At 37.3% G+C, this 27,410-nt stretch overlaps 1 protein-coding gene across 1 annotated transcript in view; it reads right to left on the reverse strand.

The window, feature by feature from the left end:
* Nucleotides 1-15,440: 15,440 nt before the first annotated feature.
* LOC124217208 (uncharacterized) overlaps nucleotides 15,441-27,410 on the reverse strand; it is a 52,955-nt gene continuing 40,985 nt past the window's right edge. Inside the window, exons 7-8 of the mRNA XM_046622604.2 lie at nucleotides 17,942-18,032; nucleotides 15,441-16,495 (exon numbers count right to left, since the gene is read on the reverse strand). Of these exons, the coding sequence (XP_046478560.1) occupies nucleotides 16,349-16,495; nucleotides 17,942-18,032 (238 nt within the window). The 3' untranslated portion in view covers nucleotides 15,441-16,348. The remainder of the gene's footprint in view (nucleotides 16,496-17,941; nucleotides 18,033-27,410) is intronic.

Genomic DNA, 27,410 nt, shown 5'->3' on the forward strand with positions numbered 1-27,410 from the left:
GTTTTTGAGTTGAATACAATTATGTCCGATGAATAAATGTGAACTGTAGATATGTTTATTTATATGGACGTAATACTTGAACATAATTTTTGTAGTGAAATAATATTGAGATTTTGGGGGAAGGAACGGAAATTGTAAGAGATAAATTCAACGTTGAAACGCACCACAAACAGAAATTCGCTACCAGCTAGCCCTACGCTTGAAAATTCGAACGGAGCTGAGAATCGGTGAAGAATTGAAAAAAAAAAATGTGTGAAGAATAGAATTTTAGAATGGTGGATGAAGTAGCGGTAGGACATATAATAATGTGCCGGAAGATTATACTCTCTCTCCAACAGTTTTTACATTTCACTGTATTCCAAGAGCACAGAAGAGCAGAGCGGAGAGGAGGGATGCTGCTCACAATCAACCAGAATAGGGAAGACTTGACAGCCAACAGTCGAAAGTTGGGAACAGCAATTCTCATTCGTGATTTCTCCTTTAAATTTAATCCCCGCTGATCTCCGTGCAGGTGGCATTATTTTCATTACAAATCACCAGGGCTCGGATTATTATGTAAATACATATTTTTTATTTAAATCATTTTCATTCCTTATTTGGTTTTCGACGTAAAGTATGATGTTTGGAGCCAGAAATGCAGTTTCTATTTTGCATATTTTAGTTTTTTAAGTCTACATTGTATGAATATGTTTTGTAATTTTTAATACATATTTATCAGAGCCCTACAATTCACCAAAAAATTGGCTTTTCGACCTTGACCCATCCACGTTTGTCCGTACCTGTCGAGCGAAAGTAGGATATTCAGGGTGTGCGAAGTTTTCGCAGCTGAAATTCAATTCTGACGCTCAAAATCCCATATGAAAATAAAGAACTGTGTTTGATTTTTAGTTCGTCAATTTGGTGTAAATTGATGGGGTTTTAAATCAAGTTGTACGTCACTACGAAAATAAGGTCAAGATTCATCCTATTTCTAATTCACGATATAGAAGCTACTAAAAATTCAGGATTTTCCCAACTTTCGCAATCTGTGAACGAATAATTTATCTGTACTCGAACGATCGGTTGATTTAAACGAATCCGTTCCGATAACGGTGACAGGTAGATAGCTACTCTCCATTAAAGTTCCAAAATTGGAATAACGTATTCGTGATTCTGGCATCATCGCGGAGCACCTTTACAGACCTACCACTTATTCTCAGCAAGGGAAACAAATTCATTGATTTGCTTCGAAAATACTTTGCGTGTAAAAAGGTAGGTAACGTATTCCAAGCTGGTAAATAATTCAACAATGGTATGTATGGTGGGATGAGAGAATGAAAAAAAGGCTGAGGTCGAAGGGGCGCAGAGCAAGGGGAAGGAGGAAGAGAGTCTAATCTCAGTATCGGTATAATGGAGCCAAGCGAATGAAAGAGGAGGCGAAGAGTGCTGCATCGTTGAAATGATACGAGAGCAAGGAGCAAAAAAAAAAAACGAAAAAAAAAGAAAACTGGTGAGTGGGTGAGAAGAACGATGTTCGAGTTTAAAGCGAGAAGAGGAGAATGGCAGGGACCACCTATCGCCTGGGATCAGGCCTTTAGTCTTTTTGCAAGAATTCTCTCTCACCCCCCCCCCCCCCCCCCCCCCCCCCCCTCTGGCACCACCGCGTCTACCATTGTTGTTCCTGTCACTTTCGCTGCGAAAACTGCAAACGGTGATAAAGTGAAAAAATCAACCCCGGACTTTTTCGTATACATATGTAAGAGGAATAGATTGAATATATCGGCACATCTCAGTCGGTAAGTAGCACGATTTATGTTTTAGTAACTTACTGGAACTGGGAAAATTTTAGGGAAATCGGGTCTCAGATCCTGGTGAAAATTCGTGGCCAGCCTGATAAGAGGTAAATGTGAAATCTAGCACGCTGGTTGTGAGTAACCTACTGCGTAGATCCAAAACAATTGATTTCTATTGGTCAGCCAAATCGTACCACGCGCAATATTTTCGCCTGCGAAGAAGTGGTGCCAACTTACTGGGAACGGAGTACGAGATGTTGAACTCTCTCGTATCAATTAGTGATGAATTGAAATTATCTTGGTATGATGACGCCTTGCGAGCGTCAGTCATCAGTCCGTTAGCAATAAAAGTTTAACAAACCCTTTTCCTAATCAAAAGTCACTGTAAAAAGCTCGAAAAGTTGTCAAGGACTCTACGAATAAACTTGAGTTTTTAAACCTTGAGTTAATTATGCAAGCTACTAACATCGGAAACCCATATTTTTCGTACTAATAATTCAATTTTCCGAAACCTTCTGAGCAGCCTCTTTCTTTACTTTCTGCGTAAATCCTATGATTTCCCGAAGTTTCAGGCGTTTCTGTCGCACAGAAAAAGAGAATAACCGTAGAATAAGATACGTAAAATTTTTCCACAAAATTTGAATGTCGGAAACTCCCCTTAAATTTCTTATTATCGAAACGTGTGAAGGGCTGCCACTAGATATCCCCGATCACGAGGCATTCCAGCGAAAAAGCAAAGCTTGCAACTGTAAGTTCGAATACGAATCGAAGTCTAGATAATCCAGCGTTCGTTTAAAATTACGCAGATCTATGGTATTCTACAACTCTTAGTAATTATTTGCCAAAAAGAAGGCTGATTTTTTCTGCAAATGCCTTGAACCGGTATTTCTGAGACACCGGCTTGTCCATCGATCTACGCGACTCACCCAATAAAGCGCATAGATGATATTCGCATTTTAGAAAGCACCCTGGTTAGGTATACAAAGAGAAACTCGTCTGCGCGATGGGATGTATAGCGAAGGAAGGAAACGGTGGACCGTTGGACCCGCCTTGGAACATAAGGGTAAAATTATGCCAAAGTGGTAAAAGGGTACGGAATTCTATTAGGCTTGTCTCGTTCCGGTACCTACATTAAATCCACGTAAATTGGTATATGAACGAAGCATCTATCCCACGGCGTGTACCTCCTACCTTCTACGACCATGTAACCGTCCTGCGATTCACGTACAACCCCCATGCATACGCCTGCAAAATTACGCAGATACGTATGGGGCATTCCACGCCAACTCAGGAAACGGTTGACCGTAACATTTTTTCATTAGTACGACCCCTGAAAAGCTTCTGAAAAAATTTTCACATTTTTTTAGTCACTCGTCCGTAACCTTACGATTTTTTAAACCCAAATTGACTTTCATGAAACAAGAAGAAAACATATTTTGTTTTCCGAAATGAAACTTTTTCACGCCAGATTCAGAGTGGGACCTCGTTTTTTCCTGTTTCTTTTTTTTTCTTTTCACCATTTCTTATATTTTTTTTTTGAATCGTTTCTTCTATTTTCGTACCTGTTAAAAGTCTATCACGATACATAACGCATCGCCGATTTGATTGCTGATTTTTTTTAATTGCTTCAAGATTATACAAGATTTTTATCAGGTATGAGAATAGAAGAAACGGTTAAAAAGATAGAAAAAAAACCAGGTCCCACTCCGAATCTTGCGTGAAAATGTTTCATTTCGGGAAACAAATATACTTTAATATTTTTGATTCATAAAAATCAATTTCAGTGTTTTTAAGATAGATTTAAAAAATCACAGGGTAAAGACGAGCGATTGAAAAAATGTGGAAATTCTTAAGTAGCTTTTAGAGGTTGTACTGTCGCAGGAAAAATCCTTCGTGAAGTTAAAAAATGTCGTGATCAACCGTTTACTGAGTTGTCATGGAATCCCCTCTATACATGTGTTCGTGGGTCGTTGTACACACGCTACGTGGATGATACCAACTCTTGAATAAACGTGTTTTGTGCTATGTGTATATTATATGGGGAATTGAATGCGGTTTCACTCGGCACTGGAGTTTATGAATTCACGCTAGATTATGAGTTGATTAATTATTTCACCTATGAGTCATTCTATGTCAAACGGTACACTCTCGAAGCCGTAAACTTTTCAAATTCTATTAATGCTCGTGAATAATATATTGTCTTTGATCCCAGAGAATTTCCTTAATTTTCTCTACAATTTGAGTGTCAGTATTTCGGGGTCGAAAATTTCGACAAAACAGTCGCGCACAATGGTCTTCAAGTGCTCATATTTCCGGACCTATTCATCGTAGAGGGTCCGGACGGGACTAATTTTAAAGCTAATAAAAATTCACTCCAGAACAGGTACATCAATCATACTTTCCCTCGGAATGGAACATGCTTTTCAATTGCTATAAATATTCAAATGGATTTTTCAACATAATCACCGCGACCTAAAATTCTGAAAAAATATCATCTTATTCCTCGGCCAGTTTCCGACGAAACCTAAAATTTTTATCATGGAGTAAAATGTCACGTATGTGAACAAATGTGGAACCCGAAAATACGTGCTGCACGCCTTTACATGGTTGTGAGTATTGAAATGAGAAAACTATACGTCTCGTTTTTTATTTTTTTGTTTTTGTTTTTCAATTTTATACAAAAACTGTAATCGTGTCAGGTTTTTGGTCGTTGAAATGGATCTATTCAGCTTCAATACTCTGCTATCATGAATGTGCTACGCAGTTGAAAAAGAATTATAAGCAATTTGACAGTTTTATTGTAATTGCAAAGAGTATTCCTCCTCAACGTCATTGAAAACATTTTTTTTATTTGGCTAAGTACTCAACGCTACGCAACTTCCGTTTTATTTTCAAGCAACTATACCGAAACGAAAGGGAATGTTTAAGTAATTTCCAAAAATTGCTTCAAATTTTTGTCAGTTTTTACGTATCTCCTACCATTTCCAAGATATATCTGTAAATTTTCAAAAATTCAGTTTTTCTGATTTTAGAATAATTACTTTACTCAATCAAGCAACAAGGTTACTTGTGGCATAAACTATAATTCGTTTTTCTCACCGGCAATCCTTGAAGTGCTAAGGTGACCCATAAAATTACAATAAAATTGGGAGTGGTGATCGTCTAACGCTCGATGCAACCGCACGGAATCTCTTACAGTATAATATTATGTATCTATGAGAGAGTCCTAGAATTGTAAGCACGTCGATTCGCGTGTGTTTGGTTTTTGTTATAATTCCCCCAGAGATCTAGTCCCACCGGAATGCCAAGTACAAATTGTTCTCAATTGTATCAATTTTCCACTTCAATTTTGAGTACAGTGCGAACGAGAAGAAGAAATCCATAACTTTGGTACTTTCACCGATTTACTGTCGGGAAGAAACGGAGAAAATTGACTGGCCTGAATTGAGCGGCCCTAGAACTTTCCAATATTCCTGTATTCTTTGCGAAAATAAGAATTTTTAGACAAAAACAAATACGATTTTACAAACAATACATTTTGCTCAAAATCTGATCAGTTCTAAGTCAAACGAAACCAGGGCGATGGATCAAGTTTCATCTACATAATTCCATCCGTTTCCGAATTATTTTTAGTCTAAAAGTTTTATACACTGTTTCAAATAACATCGCAGCAGTTGGTGCAATATAGAGACGCGAGAAGTTAAAAATATGATAATTCCAACAATTCGACGGTGCATTGAACAGAACAAGTGGTTTGCTTAAAGTTTTTGATAAAATGCCTGATTCTTGTCCACTTGGAACATAACTCTATCCATAAATATGGTTTATCTGGTATGCAATTTGGTGAATAAAAAAATTCACAGCGAATTTAGCTGAAACGAACAAAATAAACTTTATTTATTTATATTTTATATAATATATTTTTACAAAAATTGATACTTACGAGGCCAAGTTTACTTAATACTGATGTAGCTCTGCGGTAAATGCAGTAAAACATTCAAGGCTATATTCAGACACCGACTAAGATACGAACTGAAATATTTCAAAAAATTCAAACAATTTGAAAGTGTGCCACCAAAAATTTCCTCTTGACTCGATTCGCTGTTCTACCAGAATTCAGGATCCGTATAGTAATTGTTTCAAAATGTGAAGACTAACTGTCGTGTTGCAATCGCAAGTGTTTAGACATTTTTAACGGTTTCTAGGAATATCACCATTGTATTATCCGTATATTCGCTTTCCTACTCACAACCGATTTTCATCCGAATCACTCAAGCAGTATTCCGAAAAAATCGATAAAGAATTTATGTTTGAATAATTAAAGTTGAAAAATTAACTCGACAACGCAACATGCTATTCTAATCACTTTTTTGTTGAATCTATTGATATTTCTTTCAACCACATTCGAACACTACATTTGATCAGGTTAAAAAATTCTTTCTCTGTATGTATAACAATATCCTTTTGTCGTGTCACAATTACACACGCAAATTTACACACATGTTTGAAAATTCTCGGAAAAGTGTTTAAGGGGTGCCCTGGTCGATTTCGACGTTGACGTATATATCTCAAACGCAAAAAATGGGTTCAACAGCCCCATTCTATACGCAATTGTGAACAAAGACATTCTAACACAGTTTCAGTTGATGCATAAATAAAGAAATGGCATGGATTCTACAAAAGCGCGATAGTAAATTCGTAGAATTAAGGCCATTGCTTTGTTTTTGCGACAAATGAAAATGCTTTGGAGTACTTTTGTTCAGAATTGAGTATGAAAATGGGGCTATCAAGCTCTTTTTTGCGTTTGAGTTACATGGACATCGATATCTGGAGATCTGTACGTTAACGTCGAAATCGACCGGAGCACCCCCTTGAAAAGACGTTGCCAGGTTGAAAAGAAATTATTTTTTTTCCTTTGACGGCAAATTCAATGTACACTTCGCTTTGCGATCTGTATTATATGAAAACGATAAAGAATAGCAATGTGGCAATGTCACAGTGTTCGCAGACTTTGCATATAGCAAAAAAATACCGTGAAAAGTAAAGCGAAAACCACAAAGAGGATAAAAAGTGAAGCTCAGTTTTATCGCGCAGATATCCCAACCGTATATACGTATATAGCAGGTAGGTATATGTAAATAAAGCTGCGAAGTGTAAGGGCGAATCTGCGCGCGTGAAAAGATGGGAGGAGCAGGGTGTCGGTGGATCGGTGTGGAAAGAACGAAGGAAAGGAATTGGATAAAGGAGACAGGGTTTCGCAGTAGAGGAAAGCGAATATTGAGGAAGGTCCTTGCTACTCGCAGTGACTTTATCCTTGCCGTTTATGGAGCAACGCCTCATGGACTGACGGGTCGGTGCCACGGTGCAGTCATTTACGAGGACATTCGATGGGTCGTAAAGTTGGGTCGGGCGGAGAGTCACTGAAACACGACGAAGACGTATTCCGTTATATCTTTGCCGCAGCGCTCCGGGGCGAAGAAGTAAAGATAAAAAGAAAGCAAAGAAGAATAAAGAAAAGCGCCGCTGACGATTTGCATTCGAATCAACGAATCATGCGATTGGATTGGATTTCCGCAGTCGAGGGATTCCCCGCGTTCAAACGAGGCTCGAGCGAACTGTTTCCCGCTACAACTTCGATCCTTTCGCAACGGCCGGTCCTGAGACGACAAATCGATTCGAGCCACTCCGCCCTTCATCACCAGGCCTCAAAACGGCGATGGGACCGTTTCTGCTGTACGGAGACGTATATATTTTCGAATTCTGCCCATGAGAACAAGCGACTTGGAAACGAAGAGGAATCCGGTTTAGGATAATCTGGCTGTGCATAGAAATCAAGGTAAGAATATGGAACGCCAGATCTGGAGAGACTCGAGGCTGCATGTTTCTTTACCGACGTTCACATGTGCTGTTCAAACGACCTGGTCTTATCCCATTTCAGATAATATCGACAGTTGTATTTATGTAAGCTTTGAACATGACGAGGTAAAAGAGTTCCAGCGTCACATCGATTCAGAGATTGTTAACGGAAAAAATGCAATAGCGATAGAAAGCTTGTGAAAGATGCGTCTTTTTCATATTTTTTGGCACTTCGTTTTCGAAATATTACAAACTAAATGATCAAACGAATTGAATAACTTTGTATTATTTAAAATTATTATGAATTATTATTGACATTTTGAAATACCAAAGGATTTATAATCATAGAGAAGACATTTAGCGATAACTAAATTTTATGAAAATTAAGTTACTGTGACTAAACAATAAAAAAATTTAATAATTACGTTACAAACTGAAATTAAGGAATTCAATTTACAACCGCAGCACTTTGATATTTTCAAAAACTGTTTCACAGCATGCAGAGAAAACATTTTTTGATTTAGAAAAATTTGACTTGCTTAGCCATTTTGTAGTTGAATCAAACTATTGTGGCAATTTACTAATCACTATTAATTGTTTTGGAAGTTATTGAATTGATCGTCGTGTTTTTATTTATTTTCTTTTTCATTGGATCAAAAGTTTTTCATTAAATGAGACACACATTTTTCCTCTGTTAGCTGAAATACTTATCCATCAGTTCAGGTATAACCTGTTCTTGGACACGCATGCGAATTTGCTGCGCACGTTGATAATCCATCAACATCACGCAAAAATCCTGTCTTCTGCATCCCGCGTGTTGTGTCTAGTGGCTCAATCGTCCCGAACAACACGAGTGTTGAAATCCAATTATGGAGGTAGAGTGAAAAAACACCCTTAAAACCTCTGCCGAGAACATTTACGAATCTTGTTCGAAAAATTCTAAGAATATCTCTACAGCCGAAGGAATGGTCTCAACGAGATTGATCCAACGATGAGTTAATTACCGTTACTGTACCTTAATTTTTCAAAGGGAAATTGATAAGCAGTTATATTTTATTTTGATGATATAGGCGTGTAGACTCCAATAAGAAGTCAGTAAATAACGCGTACGCATAAATTCGCGATGGGGAAATGATTCGTTACAGCCATCTGAGCAGATTTGGTTAATTCGACCTCAGGTAAATAATTACCACACGAGCTCAGCAGAAACGTTTTCATGCCTGCCAAATCGCAGATCATGCAGCCTTTAATTCTGCCATGCCGTTATGTGTGTCGGTCGAGTAATTAATTTTCCATTTCTCTTCTACCTCGGTATATTTTCACCGTCACGTTCACTTCAGAGCGATGAAACTTTATATTCAAAACAAATTAACCCGGCGTGGGTCGCTTGAAATTCGGCCAACTGAATTATACGAATAATTCTTGCCCTGCGCACACTCTGTAATCAAATAAACTCTACCTTTCCACCGCAACGCAATCGCAGGGTCAATTCATAATTCACTATTCTGCATCTGAGAGACGGCATTGATTATTTACCTTCGTTATACGTGTGGTCAAGTACACCATCTATTTGGATTGACGCGAAATGAGTTGAGAAGAAAGGAATCAATCAAACCAAAGTAAGCCGTGTATTCTTTTCACTTTTATTATAGTTTTTATACTTAGCGGTATGATTAAAATACATTACACATTTCTCTGCATCGTATTATGCCTATTACTACTAATCACAATAACCAGTTATGAATATTTTTTATCTTCTATCCAATATTCTACGTGTAACATTGTAACAAGAAACAACGAGGCTAAAAAAAAAAATCGCCATCATACATCAGCTCAAGTTTGTAAAAAATAAAAGGCCTCTGTTTACATATTTTCCTTTTCTTTATTCTGACAGTCAGAAACCACTGCGCATCGTTATAATAAATCCTCGTGAATCGCCATATTTTTTCAATTCCCAGACACGATTTTTCTCTCCTCGTCCTGTAGCGGGTAGAAACCATTTTTATTTTCTTCTCCTAAGCTCTCCGGGCGTATATACCACATACATTCATACCTATATTATGTAGGCACTTGCGTACCTCTGCACATACAATATCCAAAAAGGTTCACAGCGCGATTCAACTCTACACTCTTCTTTTTATTCTTAATTCCCCTGTACTTCCGTCACACCTCGCATTGCTTGTAACTAACGATAATTTGTAGCAAGCATTTGACTACGAATGTGTTCATCAACAAGAGCTTAGAGCCAATGAGCTAAGGAGAGGTATACACTTGGTTCGATAAATCTGTGGCAAGAAGCAATGTTTCTTCATTCACATTAACAAACTAAACAAGACTCAGACTCCTTGCAGAATTTTGTAAGATTCTTTGCCAATGTTTTCAAGTATTTATCGTGTGTGTCACATTTTGTGCCGTTAATAAACAGTAATTCCACTTTTTTTTCGATACATTCAAATGCTCGTGGATTAATTTTGAACGTATAATATTATAATATCCACAAATAGTGAAAGTATAGGTAGACTGTGATAATACATAGCTAGCATATGATATGATACGTTTTTCGTAACTTGAAATAGCCTGTAGCATAAATATACCAACATAGAATGTGCTTTTAACGAGTGCAATAAGCTGGACTATGTTTTTTTGCTTTTATAATCGTGCCTTTTATAAAATAATGACGCCGCTTACTGTTCCGAGGAATCTCGTCTCATTAGTAGCATCCTTATTAGCCCGTACAGTGTATTGGCTGGATACTATAATATACAAAACCTAACCTAACATCCTACGCTTTGCTGAAAAGATGAAAAACATGCGACGTGTGTAATTATAAAAATCAAAAAATTTTGAAAATAATGGAACGAGGCTATTACGTGTAAGTCTAAGCGATCTTCTGCACAGTGGCGGACTGGGGGGGGGGGGGGGCCTAAGAGGCCACCAAATCTCGAGAAATCCTTTCTCATTAAATGAGAAGGATGGCCAAAATATGTTCGGCAAGTAAAAGGCAGTTTGGAATTGGAGGCACCAATGCAAAATATAAACGTAGATAGGTACACTTGGGGACAATGAATCTGAGACGGCTAATTTTTTACACTAGACAGTCGTGTTGGCAACACAGAAAAACCTACAGCGCCATAGTGGGCCGAGCTCGAAACTAACTCAATCTCAATAAACGTAACATAACCCATGACCGTCGAATCTTTTGACACGCTTGGCGTTTCAAATCATTTCTAAAATTATTCCCAGGTATCACTGATCATCGAACGCTGTTTGATGTCAAACAAAATGACGGCAAGACGTGTCAAAAACGGTTCAATCTACACGATTTCACTTTGGAGGAGTCAATATTCAGTCAATTGAGATGTTCGTACTTAGAAGGTTATGCGCACGGCTCACTTCAAAATGAATGAGGATTGAAATGCAGCTGATTCACGGTACCAGCGTAACGAGGAGACCCAAGAGAGAGTTGCAGTTCGCATTCATGCAATTCAATTACTCAATCGGCATGGGATTTATTACTATGCATGTGCAGCCGAGGCGTGAAAGGCGCTCGGGATCACAGGCGATAAATATAATCTAAGGGTAGAGTCTGGAAGCGTCTTGGCATTGCACAAAGTCGCCGCAGCTAACGCGTAAATATCGCCTGCAATATGGTTACTTATTAAAACCGTGACTAACTCGACTCGTGGGAGACGTTCAGCCTTTCTAGACCCGAGAAAACGCTACACTAGATCCTAGGAAATTTATCGAAAACGAACACCTGCTACAGCAATGCAGGGTATTCTTTATAGCCCGTAATCCAATGGACGTTGTAAATGTATAATTCTAATTTACGAAGTCATTAGAGCAATTACATGGTTGCATGCCGAGAGAAAAGGAATTCTTTAAAGATCATAAACTAATAATTCCGTTTACTTATACGAAACAAACATGGTGTATGTTATTCTAAAATAAATTCATTTAGATCGCTGAATTTTCAACAAGTTCCTATACATCGGGCTGTTTTCTCAACGCAAAGAACTTGATATTTATTTAACTGCAAATAGATAAACACTTTGTTTGATATTTGCTTACTAATTGTTGCAATTTTAATCCCCCCTCCCCGTTATAGTCTTTTTTTCGTTTCTTGACACGCAATTGGATGTACATTAGACTGGGCCAAAAAAATTGACTATTTTTTTTTTTTGAAAAATATATTGAGAATATCATTCAGCATGGCAAAAAAAAAATTTCATGAAATTTTAAGCCCTTAATATTAACTTTAAGAGGTCTATCATCGCTATTTTTGATTTTTAGTAATAATTTGATGTTTTACGTCAGAACTGTCGAAATATTGAAGTGAAAAAATTTATGTTCACTTATCCCTTTATAAAATTAAATTCCCTACAAAAAAGGTCTGATTATAGATTTTTGTCAGACAAGCCGTTTCCGAGTAATTAAGCTTAATAAATTGCTATAATTTCTCGATTTGACTTTTTTAATTTGGAATTTCGTCACTAACGAATCAATGAATGTATAAAAAAGATCATGACAGATTCTTAAAGGAAATTTAATGTTCTACAAAAAAGATCTCTTAATATTTTTGCCTCAATTTAATTTTTCAAAAGTTATTCTCAATTAAAATTGAAGAAAAAATTGAATTTTCAAGTTTTTCTTCAATTCTCAATTAAAATTGAAGAAAAAATTGAATTTTCAAGTTTTTCTTCAATTCTCAATTAAAATTGAAATTTCAAGTTTTTCTTCAATTTTAATTGAGAATAACTTTTGAAAAATTAAATTGAGGCAAAAATATTAAGAGATCTTTTTTGTAGAACATTAAATTTCCTTTAAGAATCTGTCATGATCTTTTTTATACATTCATTGATTCGTTAGTGACGAAATTCCAAATTAAAAAGTCAAATCGAGAAATTATAGCAATTTATTAAGCTTAATTACTCGGAAACGGCTTGTCTGACAAAAATCTATAATCAGACCTTTTTTGTAGGGAATTTAATTTTATAAAGGGATAAGTGAACATAAATTTTTTCACTTCAATATTTCGACAGTTCTGACGTAAAACATCAAATTATTACTAAAAATCAAAAATAGCGATGATAGACCTCTTAAAGTTAATATTAAGGGCTTAAAATTTCATGAAATTTTTTTTTTGCCATACTGAATGATATTCTCAATATATTTTTCAAAAAAAAAAAATAGTCAATTTTTTTGGCCCAGTCTAATGTACATACTTGTAAGACGGAAAAATTATTAGCTGTTTGAGCCACCCTGACACATGTTGTTGAGAACTATTAAATGAGAACCTGAATCAGTTTACTTCGACAAACTAAAATGGAATTCAGAATCAGATATGAATCCAATATTTTTTCAATAAACAGAAAAAATCCGTATTGCGCTACCCCCAAGAACTTCAGAATCAATCATCAAGTTCAAATATCATCAAATCTCAGCAATTTTGTCTCGAATAAAAATCTAAAACTATCGAAGAAGCGTCCAGCGGGCCTTGGCAACTTGAAGAAAACTTCAAAAAGTTCTCTGTTTTTTACTGTGATTGCTAATTTCATAGCTCAATTCATACATCGACGATTAATGGTTTAGAATCAGGTTCAATATTCAAGGCCTTATTCCTACACCTAAGTCCATATAATAGATATACTATCGTTCACACGATGCCTTCGGTAAACATAGAAGCAGTGATTAGCGATAACGAAAACGGGATGGGAAACAAGGCTCTTCCGATGATGGTGGAAGCCTAGATCCTCTGATTAGTGCAGCAGGTACGTCTGCTCATCGCCAAAAACGGTAAGTGAAATCACAAGCCAAGATAATCCAGTCTAAAAAGGTCTGAATTAAACATATGCATGATATTTGGGAACTCGAATCTGAAGTCATTTTTGAGCTGCATAGCCGGCGTTTCGAGAAAACAACAAAATACAACGTTTTTTGCGTTTTCCTCAAAAACTACTATCGATTGTAACAGGAAAATAGGATAATCGTATCTAACTCAACGTCAGAGTCGAAATCCCTAATTATAAGGTATCCGCGGTTAATAAATAGCTTCCGAGTCACTTAAAGTCATTCAAATATTACGCGCCATTACGCCATATTGACTCGAGACGAATAGGGTACAGACATTCAAATTCAGACTAGCGCGCAGGCGTCAAATTGTCGAGCGAATTATCGATCCAAGCCACGTGCGGCAGGAGCCGGCACAACCACTCTTGCGTCAACCCCCGTATGTAGTACATAGTTTTGTAGTTTGACTCTTGTGTCAACTTTCGCACGTAGTATTTTGTTATAATAATTTGGCTTCTATGTCAGCTTCAGTGGGTAGCGTTCGCGTGATTTGACTCTTGTGTCAACCCCGTGCCTACTCCACGATTTTGTAATTCGACTTTTGTGTCGACCTTTGTCCGTGACAATTACATAGTTTGACTCTTGTGTCAACCTTATTGTTAATACAGTATATTTTGTGAGTCGACTATTGTGTTAATTCCGTTCAGTTTGCCTCTTGTGTCAACTAGTGCGTAGTATTTTCTTGTAATTTGACTGTGGAATCAATTCCATCGTAATTGCGAGAGTCGGATTTCGACAACAATTTGTAAGTACAAATAAACTTGTATATTCTGTCCAATTCTTTCTTCTATGCTCTTGGAAATTTGGATTCTCCCTTCCTCGGGTCCCCAAATGAACTCCCTTGCGAATAGAGTCTGTAAATAAAACTATTATTGTTATTTGTTAGCCAACTGAGCTCAGCCGTTATTTCGTTTTCGTTAATTTTGATAATTAACTGGCGCCCAACATAATATAATAAAATTGTCTGAGCCTCGACAGCACTTGACCCAGGCCGCGTCGAGTAGAAGCAATTCAAAATAAAATATAGTTCAGTATAAATCGTCAATAATCTTGATAAATTGTTAAACAAATAGAAGGGAGTGAGTTGCTTCTGTCTCACGATAGATGAAAAATGACTCGACGATCGCGTGGAGCGGAAAATTCTACACAAATTATGTCCTCATATGTCGAAAAGAGAGTAGGATTAACAAATTAAGAAAACAGAAATTCTACTTATCGACGGTATCTGGGGAATTTTAGTGAAATAGTTTCTTTTTTTTTTAAATATGTTAATCCGACTCCGTTTCTGTCACGCGGGAACATAATTCTATGTAGAATTTTCTGCTCTACACGATGGTCAAGTTATGCTTCATCAATCGGTAGCAGTTTTTGAAGAAAATGCAAGAAACGTCAAATTTTGCTGTTTTCTGAAAACGCCGGCTACGCGAATCAAAAATAACTCCAGATTCGAGTTCCCGATAGTAAAAAATCCCGAAACACAAAAATGCAGCCATATCCCGAACATTTTTAATTCAGATCTACATATTTTGACTGAACGAAAAAAAAACCGTAATGGGACTGCCTTCTGCACCCGTTGACCCAGCTGCAGACAATGCGATAGAGCAACGGCGGTGGTTTTGCTGCAGTATCAACATGTATATCTAAACCAAGCGTAAACAGGAACTGATATTTTACGGGGGTATGAATCACCGACGCCCAACTCTTGTGTGTTCCGCACGGAGGCTGACGGTGCTCGGTAACGGATACACAGCAGTCAGACACAATGGCGATGCGCGTTTCTAGATTTTCCCGTTGTCCGCGTTATTACAGTTGTACAGTGTCGACGCTGTTGTTACAGTTCTGCGCGGCAATTTGTCTTCGTTGTCACGTATAGAAAACTCTGTAAAACCCGGGTATTCCGGTCCACTGTGACTTGTTCCATTGAGACAAATCGACCATTCAGCGTCGTAGATACCTTTTTTATGCATGCGTACTTCGCATTTGGGAGAATAGTAACACTCACGATAGTGAGCGGTAGAACGCGATAAGACACGGCTAAACCGATTGAAAGTAAATTAGGCTCTAATTGTACCGATCGATTGAACCTCTACCTTCCGATAGAGAACGATCACCTAGGAATTAATGGCCCACAGTTTACTTTTACTCTTATCGGATTCTATCACACTTGCATTATTATACCGTGGATCGGCTTCTACAGAAGCGGTAACCTGATAACACGAAAGAATCGTAATGGATGCAAATTGAAAATGACGTAGATGACGTCTAAAAATAACGTACGCATCTGAACAGTGTTATTTTTACCATTTTCTCAGTTTACCTTTCAAGTATATAACGATAGCTCCTAATAAAATTCACCTAAGTTTAAAGAGACTGATTATAAAAGACTTAACTTTGGGGTGACGACTATAATTGAAGTAACTCTAAGGACCCCGATGATAAAACAGTTAACTCATGTGTACAAGCATAGAAGATAATTGTTTTATCATCGGGGTCCGTGGCGTTACTTGGATTATAATTGTCACGCCAAGGTTAGGTCTTTTATAATCAACCCCTCTAAAGTTGAGTGAAGTTTATTAGAGACCATCGATAAGTGACTGGAAAAAGAAGCTCCCAGAGTAGTGAAATTCTGGCCTGATTCAAAGGTTTTTCTCCATTGATCAACGGACTTAAAATCAACGATTAGAAGATTCGCACATCAAAACTAGAAACAAATGATAGTTATAGGTACAGTTGTCGTAGCTTTAGTGTAGGCTGATTTTCCGTTCATCACAACGCAAGAATCTGGTGTGAGAAACAATTTATCGATATTGAAAAGTACCCTCGCACGACAAATATCGCAAGCACGACATGATCCGCGTAACGAAGTGAATTCAATAGATTGCAGGTCGGTATAGAATGTTGTAGAGGTTTGCACGCTGACAATGATCCATCGGCGCCCCGTGACCTGGTCGACCCCACAATCTTCTCCAGGTGTCATAATGCCTCCGACAATTCTCTTGCTCCCAACGCTGCTCCTCCTGGAACAATCGTCGATGCATGAAGGCTTGTCAGCTCATAGTATTAATACTTAACCCTTTCAGTCACACATTTTTTCGCTAAACATTTTGGCCTGAATTTTATTACTCGGGGGAATTTTGGGGCCGCTGATCACGAATCTGAAGTCAGAATTTGGATATATCGCCATACTGGATCCGCCATTTTGGATTTAGACATCAAATTCTGAATTCAGATTTGTGATCAGCGACCCCAAAATCCCACCGTGTAACAAATTTCAGGCCAAAATATTGAGTAAACAAAATGTATGACTTTTACATCATGTGTAACTTATGTCCCTTCAAATTGGTCTAACATTCTCAACGCAAATTTCGTTCGTCTTTTACCGTTCTATGCAACTCGGTGAACAACATAACCTAAATTGAAAAGGAGTAACTCTTAAGAATTGCATAGCTATTATTTTTTTAAATCTTTTTCTACATGGTCGACATTTAACATCAATTGAGAAGGTTGGTGAGTCAGGAGTTGATACTTTTTCGATTAGATTATTACGAGATAGTCGCACACATCGAAGCTTCATCAAATTTCCATGCTCGTAAGCTTTGAATATTGTAAGTATCGAATTTAGCCTATTCTTTCGCGAGTTTTGCGTTGAAAAAAATATGAATACTACAAAAAAAACAAACTTCAATATCAAGACAAAGAATGGCGTGAAGAAAGTTGTGTCCGAATTTAAGACGAATAACTTGAAGACTCCTCCTTTGAGAATGTACACCGTTTTGTAACACCAGATTCCGAGAAAACCGTTAAAAAAAATTTTCTTCAATAAAAATAACGTTTCAAAATTTATTTTCAGTTCTTTATGAGTGTTTTGATTTTACATAAAAATATCAGACCGACTAGCGTATTTTAACCATTGAAAAGAAAATCGCGAAAGTCAGATGGTTTTCGACCCGTTACAATAGCATGGTCCGTTAACCCTGATTGGTCACTTGGGGTGAATATCACGCCACACATTTTTCAAAATCCTCGTACAGTCCCTTAGTACCAGAACTTCGCCACTGTTTTACAATATTTAAACAGTAAATTTTGGTTAGGGAAACTGAAAGAACTTTTCGTACGATCCTTAAACAATATCCAAATATTTTTTTTAGATTTATAAAACTCATTGTTGAAGCAGGATATCACATTTTTCGAACTGGGGTGATCTTCACCCTCTGTGACCGTTATGCGATTCTACTGAGGTTTGACCAATTAGGGTTAAGGGTATATAAAATAAAAAATCGATATCTAACCTATCTTGTCGAGAACTTTAGTATATTTATTCTTGAATTTTTAGAAAAATCATTGTAGCTGTATACGAATTTGATAAATTCCTCATATTATCGTAATCAAATCGACGACAAGGTATTGAATTTCAACTCACTTCTAGCATTCGCTCGCGGGAGAATTTCACGCAATACACTTACCACGACCCGTTCTCGTTTCCTGTGGATTTGCTGAGCTAAATCAGCGACGTACTCGCGACTTCCAGTGCCAAAAGACCTCAAAGCTCTCAAACTGAAACAGCAAGAGTGTCGTGTAAGGATTTCAGAATTTCACGAACAGTTACGGCCATTATACAACGCAGAGTGTAAGTGTGCCGATTAAAGATGAAAGGGGATCAATTAATGATTCCACAAGTACTTAACATACAGGTATAAACGTACTGTCCACGATCATTCCACTAACTGGTCACAAAATCAAAAGACTCGCTGCATTTCCGGGTGTCCTTTCCGATCGCCACGGTAACAAATACAAAAAGCTCTGCATCGCGCTATAACTTTTTTTCAACAGGTGCATTGATAAAAATTTCATTTTTTATATTAACTAGAAACATTCGGTAAAGCAGGTATCATTAAAAAACACTGTTTGGATATTGTTGGAATTACGAAAAACGAGGTACACGTAACCATTTTGAGCTATTGTCGATACTTTTTTGGTAATTGCAACGCAAAATCAATTTTTTCGGTATACTCTACTTTTTTTAGTTAGATAAGGCTTTAACATCAATTTATTGTTGCACAAGCATTAAATTTTCGCAACAGTTACAAGAAAATATAGTAACGGTGATAGTAATGAGAAAGAATAATAACGGATACTAGACTTTCCGGTAACAGCTAGAAAACTAATTTTCATTTTCTCCCTAAAACTATATTTTTCGATTGTGGTACAAAATGAAAATAGTTGAGGACCGAGCGGTAACCGGAACTAAAAATTACTCTCAGTGTGCTTGAAATAGGCTCTTATTCTTGCATGTTAAGTGGATGGAAAATTTATTTTTGCCTCTTATGGAAGTAACAAGCAATAAAATGACACCGAATGAATTCGATTATCAAACATTGTTCTTATTATGATTACTTCGCATAAATAAAATCAATTATGAAACGTAATTATTTTATTTTGCCCTAAAATGCACAAAAAAAGGTATATACATGCACTTATTGAAAAAAGCGCGATGCGACAAGGGGGGGGGGGGGGGGAGGGCAATTACGAACAGCCCCCCTCCCCCACCCTTCGTTGCACATTGTACCATTACTGCTCAATTGACGCGAAGTGGAACTGCTGCAGTCGAGGGCGATGTGTGCCGGAGAAATTGAGAAACTCAATAACTTCCGCTGGTATACCTGTATGATAATTGCGGAACGGTTTCAGTTACTGCAAAACTGAATTATCCAATTTTCCATGTACGGAATACGATATCCAGCCGCGGGCTTTCAACGTCAGCTCGTGTAACAACGTATCTTGAATGTCCTTTTTATGCACATTCTTTCTCTTCTCGTTTTGTTCGTTATATGTGGTATATGACGCAGCTGCAGATCCATTCTGCATTGTGAAAAATTACCGCTGACATTTATTACCGCGGCTCGTGGTGTTATGCAGATACTGCAGAGACGAAATAGAGTATATTGTATTACACGTGCAGAAAGTGGGCGATTTCTGACGAGTGTAAAGTTTTGAGCGTGAGCCGCAAAGGCGAGTGCTGCAATCATATGAGTAATAGTGTGAACGCAGTAAGAGCCAAGGCGAGCGTTGTGAATTAACAGACGAAACAGATATCTTCCGTTCCCACACGTGACGCACGCTATTTTCTCCAACATCTGTGAAAGAAAGTTTAATTTGAGACGTGCCGAAGGTGCCATTGACACCGCTTGAATTGGCGATCGTTAACTTACGCTCGATGAGACAGTGCGCAAAATTAAGTTATCAGAAATTGCGCATGCGCTGAGGAAGCCCTAGTGCGTAAAGTTGAGAAATTCACTCAAGCGCATGCGTCAGCGTCGTTTTACCGTACGGTTCGGAAATGGAAAACTTTACGCACGCTTCACAGCTTTCCAAGCTTGTGTTGGAAAAAGATTGTTCTTAGACCACTGCGGTTCTATTTGAATAGATGAATCTGCAGTTGGACAATGTTTTTTGTTCATGACTAGGCTACAAGAAAATATCGCTACAAACAACTTGAAGATGTATCCGTCAGCGGTTTGATTCATATTTTTAATTTATCAAACAGATGTCTCTCACAAACAGAACAAGGACAAATGTTTTCACTGAAAAATCGTTCTTAAAATGAAATTCTTAAATACTATTATTGCTTCGTAGTTTCTGGCATTTCCACTGCTTGGGATCAAAACGTGAATAATATTTTTCTTGCTTGGTCATAGGAAATGCATAATTACCCTAAATGTTTCGAAATTAGAACTGAAAAACTATCCTTTCTACAAACATCAAATAATTCCGTATAAAAACGTTGATACGCCATTCTGTACGAGAAACTTTGAAACTCGCTGAGAGAAATGTATTAATTAATTAGAACGGGTAAAGATTTGTAAGAAACGAGATCTAAGTAATACAGTAATTCAAAAAGTCTGAGAATAAGGATATGGATGGATTTTAGCAATGCAAGAAATATGCAATTTGCAATTGCCGAATGGCCTGTTCGAAACAAAAGAAAGAACGTAAAATTATAACCAGTAGTTGCAAAAGAAAGCGCGCACTGTCAGCTATTGAAAATAACGTAACGAATTTGATATCGAATATTCTATACGTATCTAGTAAAAGTGGACGAATTCTTATTCTCTTGTAAATCTGCGTTGCGGTGTGTGCGATAAATAAGCGTTAAATCGTTTGAAAAATGTGCGAAACAAGGCATCGGACGGAAGGAAGACGGCAGAAGCAAGGGAAAAAGGATAGTAAAAAAAGACGACGGGACGGAAATCGTTCGCAAATCCGTAAACTTGGCTACTTTGCAATTCCAATCGAAATGGCGTCGGACCGTCGTCAAGTTGGCGCAAGGCCCCCAGCGTGATAAGATTACTTATTTATGAGGACGACTATTGGCTCTTCTTCCTTGATGGTCTAATCCGATTTGGATGATGTGATTTGTCGGATTGAGAATACCTCGGGAAGAGCGATCACCTCGCGTTTATTCGCCAACTTCCCATCCTCGCCGTCACCCGACCCCTCGGCCACCGTCTCGTAAATCGTAGCCACTTCCGTTCGCTGTAATTAATTATAAGCCTCGCCGCAAACTCGGCACAAGTAGCGCCTCGACAGCCGGCGGCCCGAATCGTCGCGCCATGCACTTCCGGAATCCGGGGAAAATTTGTTAATTTTCGCCATGGTTGGGGTAAAGCGGACTCCTGACTCTCCGTAACTTCCTGCCCTCGGGTTGCTGACGACTCGGAGCTTTGCTCGCTACGACTGTGGTGGCCCGATAAATATCCCAAAATTGCTAAGCCATAGAAAATTGCCTATTGTGTTCTAAAAATTTTCACGTATCAATACAATCGGGAAAAATCCTAAAACCACGACGCGGATCGATTGAATATACCATCAAATGTGATTAAAGATCAGATCTCGTATTCGAAGGCTAAGATATCGGCCTAGCTAGATCATTTGAATTAGACAAATAATATGTATCAACTATACTTTGATAAATTAAAGCCGACGTACCGTCAAGTCGAAAAGTCGAGGAATATTCGCCTCGGAAAATGCCAAACTCCCGTGACGATCTCGGAAATGGTTCGATAAAAAACTCTGAAACTCGCATGATTTAACAACCGATGAACATGGAAAAATCCCATGTCCCATTTCATCTAAACTTCCGGTTCAACTCTAAATAAATCGCTTTTCAATGTTTTACCGACAAATTTATAACGTTTCCTCTTTAGTACTTTTTCTAAGTGAATGATTAAGTTTTTTCAACTTAATTTTTTTTTTTTCACCCATTTTATTAGTTCCTGTCTACCGATGAGCCTACACTTTTTCTTATTTGATGAAAAGTATCGCGAAAAAAACTTTTCTTAACGGTTTGTTTTCGAATAAATCCATTTGAATGTTTCGGGATCTACTTACTGTAGAGCTGGGCAACTACTCAGTTAATTATAACAACGAATAATCGTTCTTTTGATTAATTCACGAATCGTTTAATCAAAAGGAGAATTTATTGAAAGGGGCGATTGCACGATTAATTGAAAAAAAAAAATTTGATTTAGTCGAGGATTAGCCGATTGATCGCGTTGCCCTAGAATGTAGGGTGTCGGAACGAATATAAATTGGCCTAAGAGAATCCTCAAATTTTATTACAAACAGGGGAAGTGTTACTCGACCAATTTATTTTTACTGCAAAGTTTACAAAATAAGCTCCTAAAAATCATAAACCAAAATCAACTCATAACTAATAAAAGGCCATTGGACTGTAAACAAATGTATGCTTACGAGTCGCTTAAATACCATTATGATATTTTAAGGATACTTTTGTCAATTTCAGTATTACCAGAAATAGAAGTATTATTATGCCAAAGATGTGCAAAATTGATACTAGTAGATGCAGTTATGTCAAGGCTGTTGCCAAATGAACTTAAAACGACAAATAAAAACATATACATGTCATAAAAATAAAATAAAGTCATGGATCTTAGAGAATCTCTAAGTCTAACCTTTGTTATTACATTGTTAATTTGTATTACTAAAAAAATTCGATAAAAATTTAGAACTATGTTCTCTGGATGATCACTATCATTACGTTTTGAAACTGTTATTTTTTTTTCGTACAAATTTATTCTATCAGATTATAAGAGTTATATCAGAACTGCGAACAAGTATAACTAGCATAAGTATACCTCTGTAACGGTTTGCATTTGATGTTTTATACGCGAAAATGTGAACAATCCGATGAAAATAAATAAATAAATATTCTAAAATCGAAGAAAGAAGTTCAATTTACCGCTCCGAAGGGGGAAAGTAAGCGAGGAATTAGCGCGGAAGAATTTTTTGCGAGTGCGGGAACGACCTACTTTGCGCGCTCGTATCGTAATGTACTATTATATATAACGGGGAATTCATTGTCGCCACGGCGCGACGCTGGGATACTTTTTGGATTAGTCCTACGAACATGCAAACCGGACTGGAGGATTAAACCCGCGGTAAACGGGGGCGGCTTCCGTCCGGCGGGTCACGGAGTTGATTATCTCATGCAACACCCGCCTCCTCCCTCGAGTCCCATGGACGTCCTAATCACTCCCGCGTTGTTCGCTAACTCGGTACCAACCCACGAACCTACCGACTCTGGAACGAGGAAGGCACTGCCCCGAAGCCTCATGTGTCCGCATGCGACGTGCCGATTGCCGGCGAAACTCGATATCACCGGGATGACACGGGTTTCCCATTCCATATTCTTATTTTTAAAAGGGAAAGTCTCGAGAGTTCGCTCTGCGGAAGAAATTTGTTGTCAAGAAACGTGGGGGAAAACTTAAAAGTTCTAGTATCCTTTGGTTACCTCATCAATGGATTCTCGAATAAGGGTGCTATACGTAATTTTGCATCGAGTGTCGCCCCGATGCTCAATATTACGTAAATTTTATGCCGCATGCTAAAAAAAGCATGCCGAATATCGTTTCACTGTCTAAAGTCGATACGTGTGAAGTAGGAATGTGCGATTATAGTCTGTTTAAAGGGGATGGGTGGAGAAGGGTCCGGTATAAGTTTCATCCCTTGCAAGATTGATGCTAGAAAATGAATGATGTTTTCAATAAAATCATTTTCAAAGGCTTTTTGATATTATTATTTTTGGTAAGATTGAGAAAAACAATTCTCCGAACGTTTGATCGTTCCACCAAATTCAGCTACGGAAAAGTCACTAGTCTATAAAGTTGAACTGTATTCTAGGAAGGATTGCATTTTCAGTGTGAATTGCGACGGCAAATTGATCTTGGAATAGTTTCTTCTTATTTTTTTTTTTTGTGTTACGAATATTCTTTGTAATTATAGAGTAGCTGTTTTTATTGTGAACCGAGGTTCAATTTGTTATTTTCATCATCATCAATTCATCTTGTTATTGTCGGAAACCATATCATATAATTACTTGTGTCCATAATTCTTCGACGGATTCTTCTTAATTAACAAACTATTTATTAGGGCTTCAAATTTTCGATAAAACTGTTTGCGATGCATGTTTCTACCACAGACGAATATTATATGTTTATCAATACCATAACATTACGTGTTTGGAAAATGCTTAAACGAGTTTTTAACTCGGTTTTTAATATTGAATTTCTTGTATCGTAATATTCGATGTGACATGCATCGTATTTTTAATACGGTCACGATTAATATTCCAAACTGTACTGTATTTTCAATGTTCTGTTGGTTATGAATAGGTTAATATACAATTATTGTAATTTTCAGTAAATAATGTATCATTACAATGCATGAGTGGAAAATTGCGCAGCGTGTTTTCATTTCCAATATCGTGTATATTAAACTTTACATCAATACATTAAAATTAATGTGCGAGTGTGAATTTAGCTATCCAAGGGTATGAATGGTCATTTCGTATACCTAATTTACAAATTTCATATGACTGCGCTGTGAATTTGTTCTTAAATTTAAAATCTTTTTTAATAGTGAGGTAAAATGAAATAAATTCCGAGGAATGCAGAAAAAATATTTGAAAATATATATTCTTTAGAAATATGAGATCGCGCATAAAAATCCATGAGACAGCGGATAAACTAAAACACACTAAAAACTGAGAAAAATAAATAAATTCAAAAATAAACCAAAGTATTGAAGCAGCTAGAAAACGTTACTGTTCAGCAACGCTGTGAAAAAACTTTTTCACATATTTCTGTATCCACTTCAATTCCGGACGAAATACTGGTAAAAGCTGCGTCGATCGCAACCAAAATGATTAATAACCGGTAACTCCTTCTCGAAATATCGTTGGACAAAAAACTTTATCACACACATACGCACATGCATGCATATATACACACATACACAGGATTCCAACCGAAAATGGTGCAAGGCGATTCTCTAGATCGAGAAACAACAAGATATAGTGAAAACTCAACATTTCATTTTCGTGGTGATGACAACAACTTCCTTTTTTCTCTGAAAACAGAAAAACGGGAAGTAGAAAAGCAATACGACTCTGTACGCGCGAAATTAGAAATTGAAAATTCGTAATTCTTGAGAAAAGCCGAAAAAAAGTACTAGAGACCGTTATGTAACGAAACCTTCGACCCCTCTTTCCCGACTTCCTTAAATGCATTGCAAAGTTCATGGACGGCTCCCAACTTGACGCATCATGCATAAAAAACTGGAAACAATCACGATAACTTTTAGAAGGAAAACGTAGAAACTAAGCAAATTCTGGAGAGCCTTTCGAAAAAAAGATGCCAACGGCACGCGGTGTTCCCAAGCAGTGCTTTGAAAGTGGTATGGCCGTTGCCGATGGAAAGAAATCTCCTTTACTTCATCTAGATGATTAAATAAATCTGTAGAATGCATACGCGTAGGTTGGAAGAAATTGGGAATGCCTCTGTATTGAGTGATGGAGTGCTTACAGACAAAATGATGCGCAGCAAGATTACGTGGAAATGAGAACCGTCGATGTGTGAAATTTCAGAGCTTTTTCTGATCCACTGACTGTCACTAATTTGAAACCCAGTGAATGTTTGGGAAAAAAAACTACCTGTAAGTGAAATCGCGGTAAGACTTGTTAAAAAAGACCGTCCGAAAGTCCAAACTTCTTCGAATCGTTTTCAAGAAAAAAAAAGATGCCAACGGCACGCGGTGTTCCCAAGCGGTCACCCATCCAAGTACTGACCGCGCCCAACGTTGCTTAACTTCGGTGATCGGACGAGAACCGAGAACCCCCCTTTAGGTTTATTTATTAGATGAAACAATAGATGTACAATATTTACAATGTTGCACTTATAATTATCTTAGTTTATGTAACTCCGGCTTAGATTTTAAGCTTAATCTAACATTTTGTTTTACATTAAGTGGTTAACTTATTTTCTAAATGTTTTGTTTAAGACTTGAATGCAGTATTGTAGCAAATGCAGTAGTAATTGACTTAAATACAGGAAAAGTTCGCGCAAAAACCTGTGATTGAGAATTGTTCCAGGCATGTGCCTGTATGCTGTTTATCAGGTAGCATTTATTTCAGTTGCTTAGGTTTTTATGTTATTAAATATTTCTAGTTTTTGGTAAGGTAGTTTGTGTTTAAACGTGTGTGGTATATTATACTTTCTTATATTTGTAATGTTTTTTGTTAAATTATTGTTATTTAGTTGTTGGTCATAAAAGTTATTTGCTAGTCTATATATATACTCTTTTATGTACATTAAGTCAGTTGTCTCATGCATTTTTTTAATTTTCGCGTATCTGTTTTCTGAGAGAATGAGTCTAAGACATTTATTTTGATATCTTTGGAGAAGTAGTAAGTTGGTTGGGGATGCACCACACCACACCGGAGCTGCATATGTCAGGATAGGTCTTAAGATCATCGTGTATATGAGTTTTTTATTTTTAATTGTCAGTGTTGAGCCTTTAACCATCAGGGGATACACTTTTTTTGTACTATAAAGGCTTTTCTGATTGCTTGTTTGATGTGGGTGTGGTATGTTAGTCTGGGATCTAAGTAGACGCCTAAGTATTTGACTGTGTTTGCTGGTTCTATGTTGTGATTGTATACTTTTATGGGTTGAATTATTCTTGTGTTGCTCGTCTTCTTGGCAAATGTTATGACTTCAGTCTTAGATGCGTTTAGTGAAATTTTCCACATGGTGTAGAATTTTTCGAGTATGTTTATGTGTACTTGTAACTGTTTGGCAGCGGTGATGGCACTGAAAGAGTGTGCATAGATGGCTGTATCATCTGCAAATAGTGCTGTGCTCGTTTTAAGAAAGGTAGGAATATCGTTAAGATAGATATTGAAAAGTATAGGACCAATAACTGAGCCTTGTGGAACACCAGCTTTGATTTTTCTTCTAGTTGATATCGTTCCATTGAGAGATACGACGAAGTGTCTGTCAGATAAATATGAATAGATGAGTTTGATAATTGTCGGTGGATAATTGTAATTTATCAGTTTAAAAGTTAAGCCATCTATCCACACTCTGTCAAATGCTTTTTCTATATCAAGTAATAATAATGTTGTGACTAGATTTTTGTTGAAGTTAATTGAGATGTCGTTTACTATTCTTGTTACCTGTTGTACTGTGTTATGCTTGCTTCTGAACCCAAACTGATGATCTACTAGTATGTTGTTTTTTTCATCATGTTGTATGAGTCTCTTGAGAATCACCTTTTCGTAGACTTTACTCATCGTCGGAAGAAGACTAATTGGGCGATGACTACTAGGATCTGTGCTTACTTTACCAGGTTTTTTGATTGGTACAATTTGTCCTGTCTTCCAGTGCTGCGGAAAGTAGGATAGCTTGATTGAGTTATTTATTATATATGTGAGTTGTACAAGTGCCTTTCGTGAAAAATTTTTAAGAACTATATTCTGTATGGTGTCTTGTCCTGGTGCTTTTTTAGAAGGTAGCTTTTTGATTATAGATGACAGTTCGCGTGGCGATGTTATAGAGTTATCCCAGTTTTCAT

Source organism: Neodiprion pinetum, chromosome 4 (genome assembly GCF_021155775.2).
Source record: "Neodiprion pinetum isolate iyNeoPine1 chromosome 4, iyNeoPine1.2, whole genome shotgun sequence".
Classification (NCBI taxonomy): Eukaryota; Metazoa; Arthropoda; class Insecta; order Hymenoptera; family Diprionidae; genus Neodiprion; species Neodiprion pinetum.